The sequence below is a fragment of the Asparagus officinalis genome, chromosome 7 (assembly GCF_001876935.1).
Source record: "Asparagus officinalis chromosome 7, Aspof.V1, whole genome shotgun sequence".
Taxonomy (NCBI): Eukaryota; Viridiplantae; Streptophyta; class Magnoliopsida; order Asparagales; family Asparagaceae; genus Asparagus; species Asparagus officinalis.
This window is the reverse complement of record NC_033800.1, coordinates 59,326,911-59,339,884: the sequence shown is the minus strand read 5'-3', so window position 1 is coordinate 59,339,884 and position 12,974 is coordinate 59,326,911. Positions and strand designations below refer to the sequence as shown.

The 12,974-nt window shown below is 36.4% G+C and overlaps 1 protein-coding gene across 1 annotated transcript in view; it reads left to right on the top strand.

Annotated features, from left to right (window-relative positions):
- LOC109850490 (heat stress transcription factor B-4b-like) overlaps positions 1–733 on the top strand; it is a 1,515-nt gene extending 782 nt beyond the window's left edge. Inside the window, exon 2 of the mRNA XM_020420502.1 lies at positions 110–733. Within this exon, the coding sequence (XP_020276091.1) occupies positions 110–622 (513 nt within the window). The 3' untranslated portion in view covers positions 623–733. The remainder of the gene's footprint in view (positions 1–109) is intronic.

Genomic DNA, 12,974 nt, shown 5'->3' with positions numbered 1-12,974 from the left:
TACTACTTTTTCTTTTGAGTTGCATCATTTTATGTTATGAAAATAGTATTTTCTCTCTCATTAGTCTTTTACGAGCGATCATGCATGATATCTATTTGTTTCTCTGCAGGGATTTAGAAAGATAGTAGCAGATAGATGGGAGTTTGCCAATGACTTCTTTAGAAAAGGAGAGAAGCACTTGCTCTCAGAGATCCATAGAAGAAAAACCTCTCAAATCCCTCAACAATATTTCTACCAACAACAACCACCAACTTTATACAATGCTCATCAAGATGAAATATCAACTAACTGGATTGATTCTCCTTTGCCTTCACCAAACAGTACTGATAGTACTTCTGAATTCATCTCAGCACTTTCAGAGGACAACCAAAGGCTAAGGAGGAGGAACTCTTTGCTTCTGTCAGAGCTCACTCATATGAAGAAGCTGTATAATGATATTATTTACTTCTTACAAAATCATGTGAGCCCAGTGCAATTAGATAACCAACGGGTTGCTAATTTTAGCAATGGTACGTCATTGAAGCTAATGGAGGAGTCTCATGATCAGAATGCAGTGAAGCTCTTTGGTGTGCCTCTTCATGGCAAGAAGAGATTGCACCATGAATGTGAGTCTTTAGAATAGTAGCTATGGAGTGCTAGTGCTAGTTAGAATAAGATTTTGTATACTAGTGTTTTTTATTTTTTTTCTATGTAGTAGGAAACTTATATCAAGATCTTTAGTTGAGAATTTCTCCATGTTCTTCTACAAGGCTGGAATATTGTTCTTTGTTGTTTTCAGTTTTGATGATGTATGAATCAGTAGCTCCCTCCGCATACAATAAAGGTTAAAATGTTAGAAATTGCTCATTTCATTCATACATACCTTGCTTTAAAAAAAAACCTCATCGAAAAAGCTTAACAAAAATATCCTTCATTTATTACCGTTATTAAAATTGCAAATTTTGTAACGGAGTTTTGTTCTTCGAACTTCTGAACAAATGTTCGTACTTAGTAGCTGTCTGGCAGACAATTACACTTTAAAAAGAACAAATTTTTAGAGTTGAAAGCAATAAATAGAAAAACTTTCTTAGATAAATCATTTTATTATCAATCCAAATTTTTTTTAGATAAATCAATCAAGAATTTTGCATGCAGACGTCTGGCAAGAAGTTTGAAGATCCGAACGCTTTTTACCATAGGTGAGAAAGTTTTTGGCTGAACTTCCTAGGCGAGTTTTTATGTTCTTAAAAAAATAAAGGGAAAAATGCTTCCAGCCCCCAAAACGAAAGAAAACGTGCCTCCCACCCTTAAGATTTTTTCAACGGGTGTGCTTTACCCCCTAAAGTAAATTTTTTGTTCTCTGAGCCCAAAAACACAAAGCCCAATAATTTTACACAGGTAAAGACTATAATACTTATTCTTTCTCTCTCTCTCTAACCCTACAATCCCTTTGCTCTCCCTCCTCCCTCCGTCACCTCTCACCCGCCGCCGCCGCCGCCATCCTCGTACCATCCTCGCCTTCTCCACTACCGTCGCCTCGGCCTCCACAACATCCTCAAGATCCACAACAGGAAAAAGACCCTGCGCACGGGTTTCGAGGAGTACAGAGAGATCGTCCATCTCGAAGATCGAGCGAAACTTCGGCGACGAGCACTGCATCGTCGACGGAACGAGCGCTGAGTTTTACTGCTCCATGATTCTCTGCACGCTGGGACCGCGTGTGGAGCGTGCGGCGAGCCCCTACTGCAGCACGTGCGCCATCGTGAGGCACGGGTTTGGGCGGAAGCAGGCGGACTTGGACGGCATCGCTACGCACGCGCCTGGGTGCGGGGGCGCACGTGCCTCTGCCGGAGGAGCTGGAGACGGAGTTTGCTTTCCTACACGTGTTGAGTGACTTCTCGTGTGCTTGTGTGCCAGCCGGTGCTCGTGTGCTCGTGTGCCAGGTGGTGGCATTGAGCAGAGAGCATGCAAAGTCCTAAAATTTGTATAATACTATATTGTTGCTTCCCTTCTTTTCCTCCCTATCTGTTCCTTATTGTTGTTGCATAATTGGCTTATTGGCTGTTGGTGATGTAATATAGCTAAATTTTGGGCTAATAGGCTTATAATTAGTTGTAGTGATAGAATATCAGTGGGTGGTTCTTGAAACTTCTGTTAGATTTCGTTAATATGAAGGTTACACGTTTGTTGTCAAGGTTACAAGTTGGTTGTTAAAGTTATACGGGTTGGTTGTTAAGGTTATACGAGTTGCTTGTTAATGTTATGCGTTGGTTGTTAAGGTTACGCATTTATTGTTAAGGTTATGGGTTACTTGTTAAGGTTACACATTTGTTATTAAGGTTATGGGTTGCTTGTTAAGGTTACACATTTGTTGTTAATGTTACGGGTTGGTTGTTAAGGTTACGGGTTGGTTGCTAAACAAGCAACCCGTATAATCTTAACAAATAACCCGTAACCTTAATAATCAACGTGTAACCATAACAAGCAACACATAACCTTAACAACAAACGTGTAACCTTAATAACTAACTCGTAACCTTAACAAGCAACATGTATAAGCTTAACAACTAATCTGTAACCTTAACAACAAATGCGTAACCTTAACAAGCAACCCGTATAGCATTAACAACCAACCTGTAACCTTAACAACCAATGTAGGACATTCTAATGAGAGTGATTTTAACAAGCAACCTATATTTTTTTAATTTGGGTTAATTTAAATTTTTTTTGGTGATAATAGTTTTAGCGTTGGTAAGTAACAAAGTGACAAAGTGCACGAAAATGAATAGGCGGAAGGGTTGGAAATCTTAACTCAAACACTTAACAGAACATGAAGTTAGCTAATAAATTCACCCAGATCAGAAACATGTGTATCCATTTACGCCACCTAAACTCATCTAGCTCATATCTTTAACAACATAATTACACCACGTAAACATATGGTCGTTTTTGACAAATTCAACCCACTTAATTTTTTGTCACGCTAGACCCAATTACTCATTTATGTTTCCTTCCATGAAAACCTAATTTAAACCTAGCAGTCACTCAACACGTGCAGGAAAGCGAACTCCGCCTCCAGCTCCTCCGACAGAGACACGTGCGCCCCCACCCGGGTGCGTGTGTAGCGATGCCATCCAAGTCTGCCTGCTTCCCCCCAAACCCGTGCCTCACAATGGCGCACATGCTTTAGTAGGGGCTCCCACACGCTCCCACGCACGGTCCTAGCGTGCAGAGAATCGTGGATCAGTAATCAGCCGTTCGTTCCCGTCGGCGATGCAGGCGCTCGTCGCCGAAAGTATTGCTCGGTCCTTCGGATGACGATCTCTCTGTACTCTTGACCGTACCAGGGTTTTCTCGTGTTGTGCATCTTGAGGATGCTATGGATGGCCGGCAGCGACGTGACGGAGAAGGCGAGGATGGTAGGAGGAGGGCGGCGCGGCTGAGGGTGGAGAGGTGGTGGAGTGAGGAGGAGGGAGAGCAGAGAGATTGTAGGGTTAGAGGAGAGAGAAAGAATGGGTATTATAGTCTTTACCTGTGTAAAATTATTAGGCTTTGTGTTTTAGGGGCTGAGAGAACAAAAAAGTTTACTTTTGGGCGGGTAAAGCACCCGTTGAAAAAGTCTTGGGTGGAGAAAGGCACGTTTTTTCTTTTGTTTTGGGGGGCTAGAAGCATGTCTTCTCTCTCTGCAAGCACAGCCATATAGTTTATACTATTATTACTGTTATATAAACGTAATAATAATACAACTAATCATATACGACTATAAATCGTTATCCTCTGAAGTAGGTTTATTTGTAACTTATCCTAAAATAAAAAAATAATTACTTTAAGGTTAGATTCTTTCTTTTTCCTATTGGATATATCTAAAAGACAAAATGAAGTATTCAATAAACTTATGCTGCAGTTCAGTTCATTGGATTCTTCTTGTCTTCAATCAGTGATTTGAAGATTTCTACAGATCATATATACTCTGCATAGAGCCCATCATATATAATTGTGAGAGGGGGTCATGATAGTAATCATTTCTCACAATGACTTTTCGAGAGAATAGTAAATAATCAAAGATTATAAGCTTTTATTCTTCTTTTGGAAAAACGTAAGCACTACACAGTTTAGCAATCCAAATTACCAGTTAAATTATAGATACTAATGAGTGATAAAATCGAAGACCGATACTTAGCTCGTAGTTAGAGGAATAAGTAGGTGACAAACTCAAAATATAATCCAATTTTATTGCATTGTTTCGAGGAATAATGTTAAAGAAACCATGCTAACAACAAACATCTCCCTAGGTTACATCAAATATCGTAAAAAGCAAAATTTGGTAATCGAGAACAAGAACCCTAAACTTTGTCATACGGGCATAGATGATTTGTTTTATTTTAAGAGAAAAGTAGTACAAGATGCCCTACACTGCTACACATTATATTAAAACGAAAAGGTGAATAATAGTTTTATGATAGAAAGAAGTTCCTGTTTTAGAAGGCAGATCCTGTCCGGACTCTTTGGTTGGCACGGAAAAAAAAAAGTAGTGGAACGAGATTTGTATTTCCTATGTTTGATTTGTTAAATTACAATTAGGAAAGATAGATATATTTACAATTTAGAAAAAAAGCAGCAGCAAATAATGCAACCAATTTGAAAAGACCAAAAGCCACAACTTCTCAAAAGAAAAATTAAAATTAAGAAAAAAATGTCTCCTCACCAAGTAACAATTTTCTAATTAAAATCTAGACAAGAGTTTTTTGCAATATTATTTTTTCAACGAAACCCTATATTTGCACTAGAAATTCATTTTCCACAACAAAATTGCAAATGATCTAGATATGAAATGTTTTTCCTTCCAATATTTACCACAAGAACATTCGTTGCAATTCTCCTTTTCTGGAAACCAAATAGAAAGTGCATAGAAAAATCAGATTTAACCATACAAAATGAGCAAAATTTTTAATGGGTTGGTGGGGTGGGGGGGGGGGCTGCTCTGTCCACATAACCTCTAAATTTATTTACTCCTACACATTATCCATCTAAACTTTTTTGTTATTTCACTCAGTCTCTTACAATCCCCAACTAATTGAGGATTTTATTTTCTCATAGTAATTTTAGTTATCTTAGATTACGTATAACTGGGTCTAGAGAGAAAAGTTTAAAGTTTAAGGGATCCTCATAAGACACCTTATAGTTCAGAGGGATAAAGTACGTAAGATAAAAAAAAAGTGCAAATGAGATTATTTGTTACACCTCCATGCCTTAGGGGATATAATGTAAATCCCCAAAGTTCAGGGGGTATTTGTGAAATTTAGTAACAAGCGAGATGCGGAGAAAAATTATTGATTAGAAAAATAGATATAAAATTTATACTACTTATAAAAGAGGAATGCTATTCCAAAACTTTTGAATACCTTTGTTCTCTCAATTTTGATAATATACAATTATGCCTCTTATATACAATCTATCCTACATTAATTATACATAACATGCTATTATGCCCTCTAAATTAATTCTTTAACAATTAATTGTTACACATTATTATTATTATTTAAATTAATTAAATTCATGTACAATAATTTATTAAAGAATTGTTTTTGTATTATACTATAATTAATAAATAATTATAATAAACTATGAATTGTTCTACAGAAGCTTTTATTATAATAAATTATTATTTATATTTTACTATAAATAATATAATAAAATTTCTTTAATATTACTATTTAAATTAAAAAGCACACTGTTATTCAATATTTATACTATTGAATAATTAGTAACAATAGTATAATACACTAATTTACATAAGTATTAGATAAATTATATATTTAATAGTTATTATAAATATCAATAATATTATTAATTGTTTTTTACTTATAGTATAATAAAATAATTATACATTTACAAGTGTTAAATGTATAACTATTAATAATTATTTATAAATTTTAAAAAATATTATTAAAATAAAAGTACAAACAAAATTACAGCTATACTATTATTATTACTAAAATAGATTATTATGTTAAATAATAATTTAATGTAGTATAATTATTTGAGTAAATAATGATTAAATTTTAACAATTTGTTATAGTTACTCACGCATTTCTTTATCAATATTTTATTCTACCAATATATTTATTAAAAGAAAATTTTATATGTTATTTAAGAATTTATATTTTTATTTTTATAATTGTTTAGTGAATGAAAAAATTAAGAACATTAATCAAGTAAATCCATGTGTAAAGCATGTGCACATACTAATATATAGAAGTGAAAGGAAGGTAAGAAGACGTATAGTTGGATTATATATAAGGCGAAAGACTAATATTACATTCTATATCAAAGGATCATGTTGCTAAAAGTCCATTGTCTCTTCCCATGTAAGGCTATGTTTTCATGCAAGAAAGAAGATGATCATACAATTAAACTAAGAAATTTATCTACACATTAAGGAGATTTTAGGGAATGTTCTTGCACCAGCTCACAAGGCTATACATTGAGATCCAATGAAATAAATTATCAGGACAATTATGATATCGAACAAGATTAGAGGATGACTACAAGTTTATGGTAAACTGTTACGTTTTCTCCCATAAGCTCATTTTTCTCTTATACTTTCATAAGATTTAGATAGGTATAAAGATTGGGTTAAGCAATGAAAAATGTTTTACACCTTACTACAAATTAGAAATTTTTAAGACGTATGTGTGCATGCTTTTCCTTTTCTTATCTACTAGGAGAATGCGCATGCCACGACTTATCTCATGTAAATGGACCTTGGACTTCACGAAACTTACTCCGGGTCTTTATACCCTACAAACTTTCTATATTACTACATAATTAATTATGTTGGGCTTCGAGGTGTACAGTAACATGTAGTTGGATTTGCGTCCCCTCTATATATTATTAAAAAAATAACACTACAGGCACACCCTTCCACCACACCTTGGGGCACACCCCTCTCACAGCTACAGTGCACGGGGCCCACTTTAGATTTTTAAAAAAAATCTAAAGTGGGCCCCGTGCACTGTAGCTGTGAGAGGGGTGTGCCCCAAGGTGTGGTGGAAGGGTGTGCCTGTAGTGTCACTCTTATTAAAAAGTGGTGGAGACATCACCACTTTTATCATAACATTTGATTTATTTAGTAAATAATTATAATTTATTTTAAATTTAATGCTTATCATACCCTCTGAATTATACTCAATCATAATTTGACATTTAAAACAAATTACAATCAACTATTAAACAAATCAAAGGCTATGATAAATGTCGCGCGTCGTGCGGAAGCGTGCTCTCAAACCAAACGAGTCGGCGAGTGATGAGAGAAGAACCAAACACAAGTGTAATTTCTAAAATAACGGCCAAAATGACACACAAACATAGAGATTTATGTGGTTCAGCAATTACCTACATCCACGGGAAGAGGATGGGGAGATTTCACTATATGGAGGAGAAACAACGGGTTACAATCTCTCAAACAACTCTCAAAATAACACAAACAATGATCTCACACTCCCTCACAATAATCTCCCTCTCAAAGTGCTAAAAAAATTAATTTTCTCTGTTAATCTCTTCTCCTAAACCCTAGAAAGACGCGTTTCTATTTATAACAAAATACACTCCAAAACAGGTTGGGAATCAGAAAACGTGTCTGCCACACCCGGATGTGGTACGGACTACACCCCTGACAACGAATTGTAGCAGACAGTTTCTGCCACACCTGGGTGTGGCACGCACTACACCACTGACAACGAATTGTAGCAGACAACTTCTACCACACCTGGGTATGACACGCACTACACTTGTGGCTGTTGAATTTTCACGTTTTCTATTATTTTGAACAATTCGCCGCCGTTTTCTACAATTCTCCACCTCGGTGAAGTGTTCCCAAAACTATACCGACACCAACATGAGCACCAATGCGTCGTCTTGTCAAAGCCGATTGTACTAATGTGGTTGCCTACGAACCCCCTCTCCTAAGGGATCAAGCCGCTCGTAGTTCATCCAATTGACCTTGAAAGGCCTCAATAATCACGGATGTGCAATAAGTTTCTACAATGATCGAACTTATTGTTCAGAACCACCTTCATGAGTATATCCGCTAGATTATCTTTTGTGTGAATCTTCATAAGCTCCATATCCCCATCTTCAAAAAACATCCCGAACGAAGTGATAACGAACGTCAATATGCTTCGTCCTCGCATGAAAGACCTGATTCTTCACTAAATAAATAGCACTCATGCTATCACAATAAATGATGACAGATCGCTGCGAAACATCAAGATCCTCCAAAAGTTCTCGAAGCTAAATCGCCTCCTTAATAACCTCCAAAATCGCTATATACTCTACCTCCATCGTTGATAAAGTCACCGTAGACTGCAAGATGCATCTCCAACTGTTTGGTGGGAAAAAAACGAAAGAAGAAAGTGGAGAATTGAATTTATATTATTCTCTCTAACAGACTTAGAAAAAGAATGGATTACAATTCTCTCAATGTAATCCCTCTCTAACAAACTTAGCAAAAGAAATTACAATTCTCTCGATCAGTTTCCCTATTTACAAAAGAAGGAAGGGATTAACGGAGACCCTTCCCTTTGTTTAAGCTGAGTTCTTCTAGGTGTCGATAGGAGTTCAGATTATTATATCCCATTGATGATCCGAACGCTTCACCTCGTAAAACACGATATCTTCCTCTTGGTTGACGTTAAGGAGAACTTGCGTTGCAAGTGTGAAACTCTTAACAAGTTAATGAACTCAGAACGAGTTTAAACTCTTTAAAAGAGTTAATTCAATTCAACCGAAATTAGTTTGCAAGCCAAGAAGTTGCTCCAAAGCTTCAGAATCTCCAAGGATGATAGCCCAAGATTGCCGAAGCTCCAAGATAACCGAAGATCTTCAAAAGTCTCTGCCAAAGCCCCTCTTTTCAAAATCGTCTCCTTTCCCCAGCTCTGATCCTCTCTTCTCAGATCCAACAATGAAACCCACTATTTATAAGGGTTTAAGGGGTGTAATCACCCCCTTAAATCTATTCTTAATGAGGGTTTATGGGGTGTAACTACCCCTATTAAGTGGAAAAATAGTTTTGAAGCCATTCAGGTTCTGTTTGAACCAGTCGAACGCGAAATTCACGTTCTGGAATGAACTCTGCGTCTTGATCCTAGGACGCAGAGTTGGGCTCTGCGTATTAGGCTGAAAACATAGCAATGAGCTCTGCATTTGGATCTGAAATGTAGTGATGAACCCTGTGTTTTGGACTGAAAATACAATAATGAGCTCTGCGTTTAGATCTGGAACGCAGCAATGAACCCTACGTTTTGGACTAAAAATGCAGCAATGAGCTCTCCGTTTGGATCTGAAGAGATCATTGACTTATAATCTCTTTTGTCAGAGCATTGCGAAGATCATTATTTTGTAATCTTCACTCTAACTCCTTGAAATGTGGGAATCGTCAGATTGTAATTCCGCTGTGAAGGCTGTTGACCAGAGCTTTCATCGATTGTCGTGACGGTCATTGAATTGTAACCATCATCGATCTAAATGAAAATATTTAGATTGTAGTCTTCGTCTGTTGTCATAAAAGTCGTCTGATTGAAACTTTCATTATCGAGTTGTTGATGTAGAAGTCGTTAGGTTGTAACTTCCATCATTGGTATTTGATGGTGATCAGCTATCTGCAGTAATTTTTAGACAACCTACACAAACACACCGGTGCACAAGTCAAAGTGAACACATATCCTGTCATCGACCGATGTTTATCTAAATCTCTAACATAGTCTGAATCTAGGTATCTAATACATAATAGCCCACCGCTGGTGTTCCGCTCAAAAACCAAACTAACATTAAGAGTAACTCGAATATACCTCAAAATCCATCTCACGACATCCCAATAACCCGGACCCAGGTCGTGCATGTATCTCAAAACCATGCTAACTGCCTGTGACAAATCCCGCCTCATACAAACCATGCCGTACATCAAACTTCTCACTGCGCTCGCATATGGAGTCTTCGACATCAACTCTCTATCTTCAACTATTTTTTGTGAAAGTTCAGCTGAAAGCTTCAAATGAGCTCCCAATGGTACACTAACTGGTTTCATCTGTTAGCCTTCTTATTTTGATGATGTTTAACAAACAATTTATAACTAATATTGTTTGTCTAGTGTTTGTGGTTTTCTATTTATTGTAGACAAATAATATTGTTGGAGGATGGATGGAATTGCGCATTCACGATTATATCCAATGGAGGTTGGCGGAATAGTAGGTGAAGCTATGTATAATTCAAGTTGAAGATCCAAGTTCAAGCTTCATCCGCATAGTTTACCAAGTTGAGCTACAATGGAGATCTAGATCAAGCTTGGGTAATTTAGTTTAGGTGTTATATTATGTGTGTTAAGTACGTTAAGCTCAATATCATATACACACACATGTTATTGGTTTCTTTGTATATATATGTAGTCATATATATATACAACACAAGATTTGGCTTTCATGTTTATAAATATGAAATTACATATTTTATATTTATTTTTGTGATTTGGTTTAACTACTTAGATATGAAACAAATAAATTTTCATATACATACTCATATGTTTTATTTTCTATTGTATTTGTGAAAATATTGTTTTCTTAGTTTATAGGTACAATAATCATATACATCTTTTATTAAGTCTACAAAATCATTTTGTAATGTTTCAAAATATGGTTAAGCTAAAATGTCAAAACTCATGTGTTCACATTTTTATGTTTTGGACTATTTTGCAAAATAATGATATTTTACATTTGGGAAGTCCTTTTAGAAAACCAGTTTTTGTAGCATGTGTATTATCATGTCTATAATCATTTTCCAAAGTTTTACATTTTTTTAAATTTATTTGATATTTGTAAATAGGGTTTTAAAATCAGCATTTCACTTTCAAACCTGAAATATTTTGTATCAGTTTGCGGTCGACTGCCACGGTCGACTGCCACGGTCGACCGCGCCTATGTTTTTCTCTGAGTGGGCAGCAAAAACTTTCACAGTCAATCATGACAGTCGACCATCAAGCTAAAAATTCCTACGGTTGATCGCCATGGTCGACCGTCGAACTCTCTGGAAGTTTTCTCTGGTTTGCTTTTACAAAGAGGAGCTTGCATCATCTGTTGAGGAGTTCATCTTCAATATCTTCTCTTCCTCTCTTTGTGTTTATAGAGAAGTTTTCTAACTCTTTTCTCTAGCAATATTATTATTCATTTTTATTTTCTTATTATTGCTAGTTTGCTATTTGAGTTAGATTTGATTTTTCTCATTGTTACACACACCCACATTGAGCTTATTGTATTTTTCATACATAGTATATTTGGGTTGGTGAGAGTTGTAACAATTGAGTATGAGCTTTCATTGTGTTCTTATTCATATTAGAGAACAATCAATTATTATAATTGTGCCTTATTGTGAGAATCACTTTATAATACACTTGTACACCGAGAGAAGTGTGTAGCGAGAGTCGGGGATCGTCCCAAGAGGAGTGGCGTCGGTTGACGAACCTAGGGAGAGGTTGTATCCGAGTACTTGAGGGAGACACGTTTAGTTCAACACTTGAGAGGGTGTAGAGTGGGATTACAAAAATGTGTTAGTCGTAGAGTTTTCGGTAAACTAGAAAACCGTATTGTATGGTGTAAACGTTATTCGGGTGAACGTAGAAACCCGGTTGTGATAGTGGAGATCTCCTTGAGGTGAGGAGCGGAGATGTAGGTCAAGTGGTTAGACCGGATTTCGTGATCATATCATTTGTTTGTGATTGCTTTGGCGCACCTTTTTGTTTTGTTCATATTTTATATCGCCTTTGTATATTGCTTGCTGATTATATTGCCCACTATCTAGTTTAGATTGTTTACCCTTTTGTTATTTATATATCCTTGCATATATCTCATTGCTAGGATATTTATCTTTGTTCATATTGCTTATTCTTGCTTATAACTCTTGTATATCTTTCTTGCAAGAATATATTTGTTAATGAGTTTTTAATTGGCATAAAATTGGATTAGATTAGCATAAGACCCTAATCACCCCCCCTCTAGGGTCTAACATCATATCCATACTCACATTAAACCACTGTAGCACCTTCTTCAAATAAGCCACATGTGTCAAACAAATCTGCCTCTATCTCTGTCTCTACCGATCTTTATCCCCAAAATATGCTTTGCTTCACCCAAATCCTTCATATCGAACTCTTTCGAAAGATGTACCTTCAACTCATCTATAGAGGATCTGAAAATAGAAGCAACCAACATGTATCGACATAAAGCAACAAATAAGTGTATGCATCTCCTCGCAACTTGCGATAGTACACGCAAGGATCAATCTGTCTTCTAATGTACGAATGACCGAGTATAAACCCATCGAATCGCCTATACCATTGTCATCGTGATTGCTTCAATTCATATAGTAATTTCTTCAATCTGTAAACCAATTTCTCCTTTCCTGTAGCTCGAAACCCTAATGGCTGAGTCATATAGATTTCCTCATCAAGATCACCATGAAGAAATATCGTTTTCACATCCAATTGATCAAATTCCAAACCATATTGTGCCGCCAAAGCTAGCAAGATTCGAATCGAATAGTGCTTTACCATAGGAGAAATGACCTCATTGTAATCAATGCCTTCTTCTTGTGCATAGCCCTTCGCTACCAATCTATCTTTTGAGACTCATTAGAGTGCCTTCAATACCCTCCTTCTTCGTATACACCCATTTGCAACCAATAGCCTTCTGCCCCTTTGGAAGCTCAACAACCTCCCATGTGTTGTTCTTCTGAAGAGATTTCCATCTCCTCCCGCATAGCTTCCTACCACAAATTAGCCTCTGAACTCTTCTTAGCCTCTCTGAATGTAGTAGAAACTATCTCATCGACACTTTCCACCGGAAGTGCATAAGCACTGACTGTATTCGTATACCTACCTAGCAACCGTATGTCTCTCCTAGGTCTCTGAACCACAATCGAATCCTGAACCTATGTCGTCTGTCCTTGATT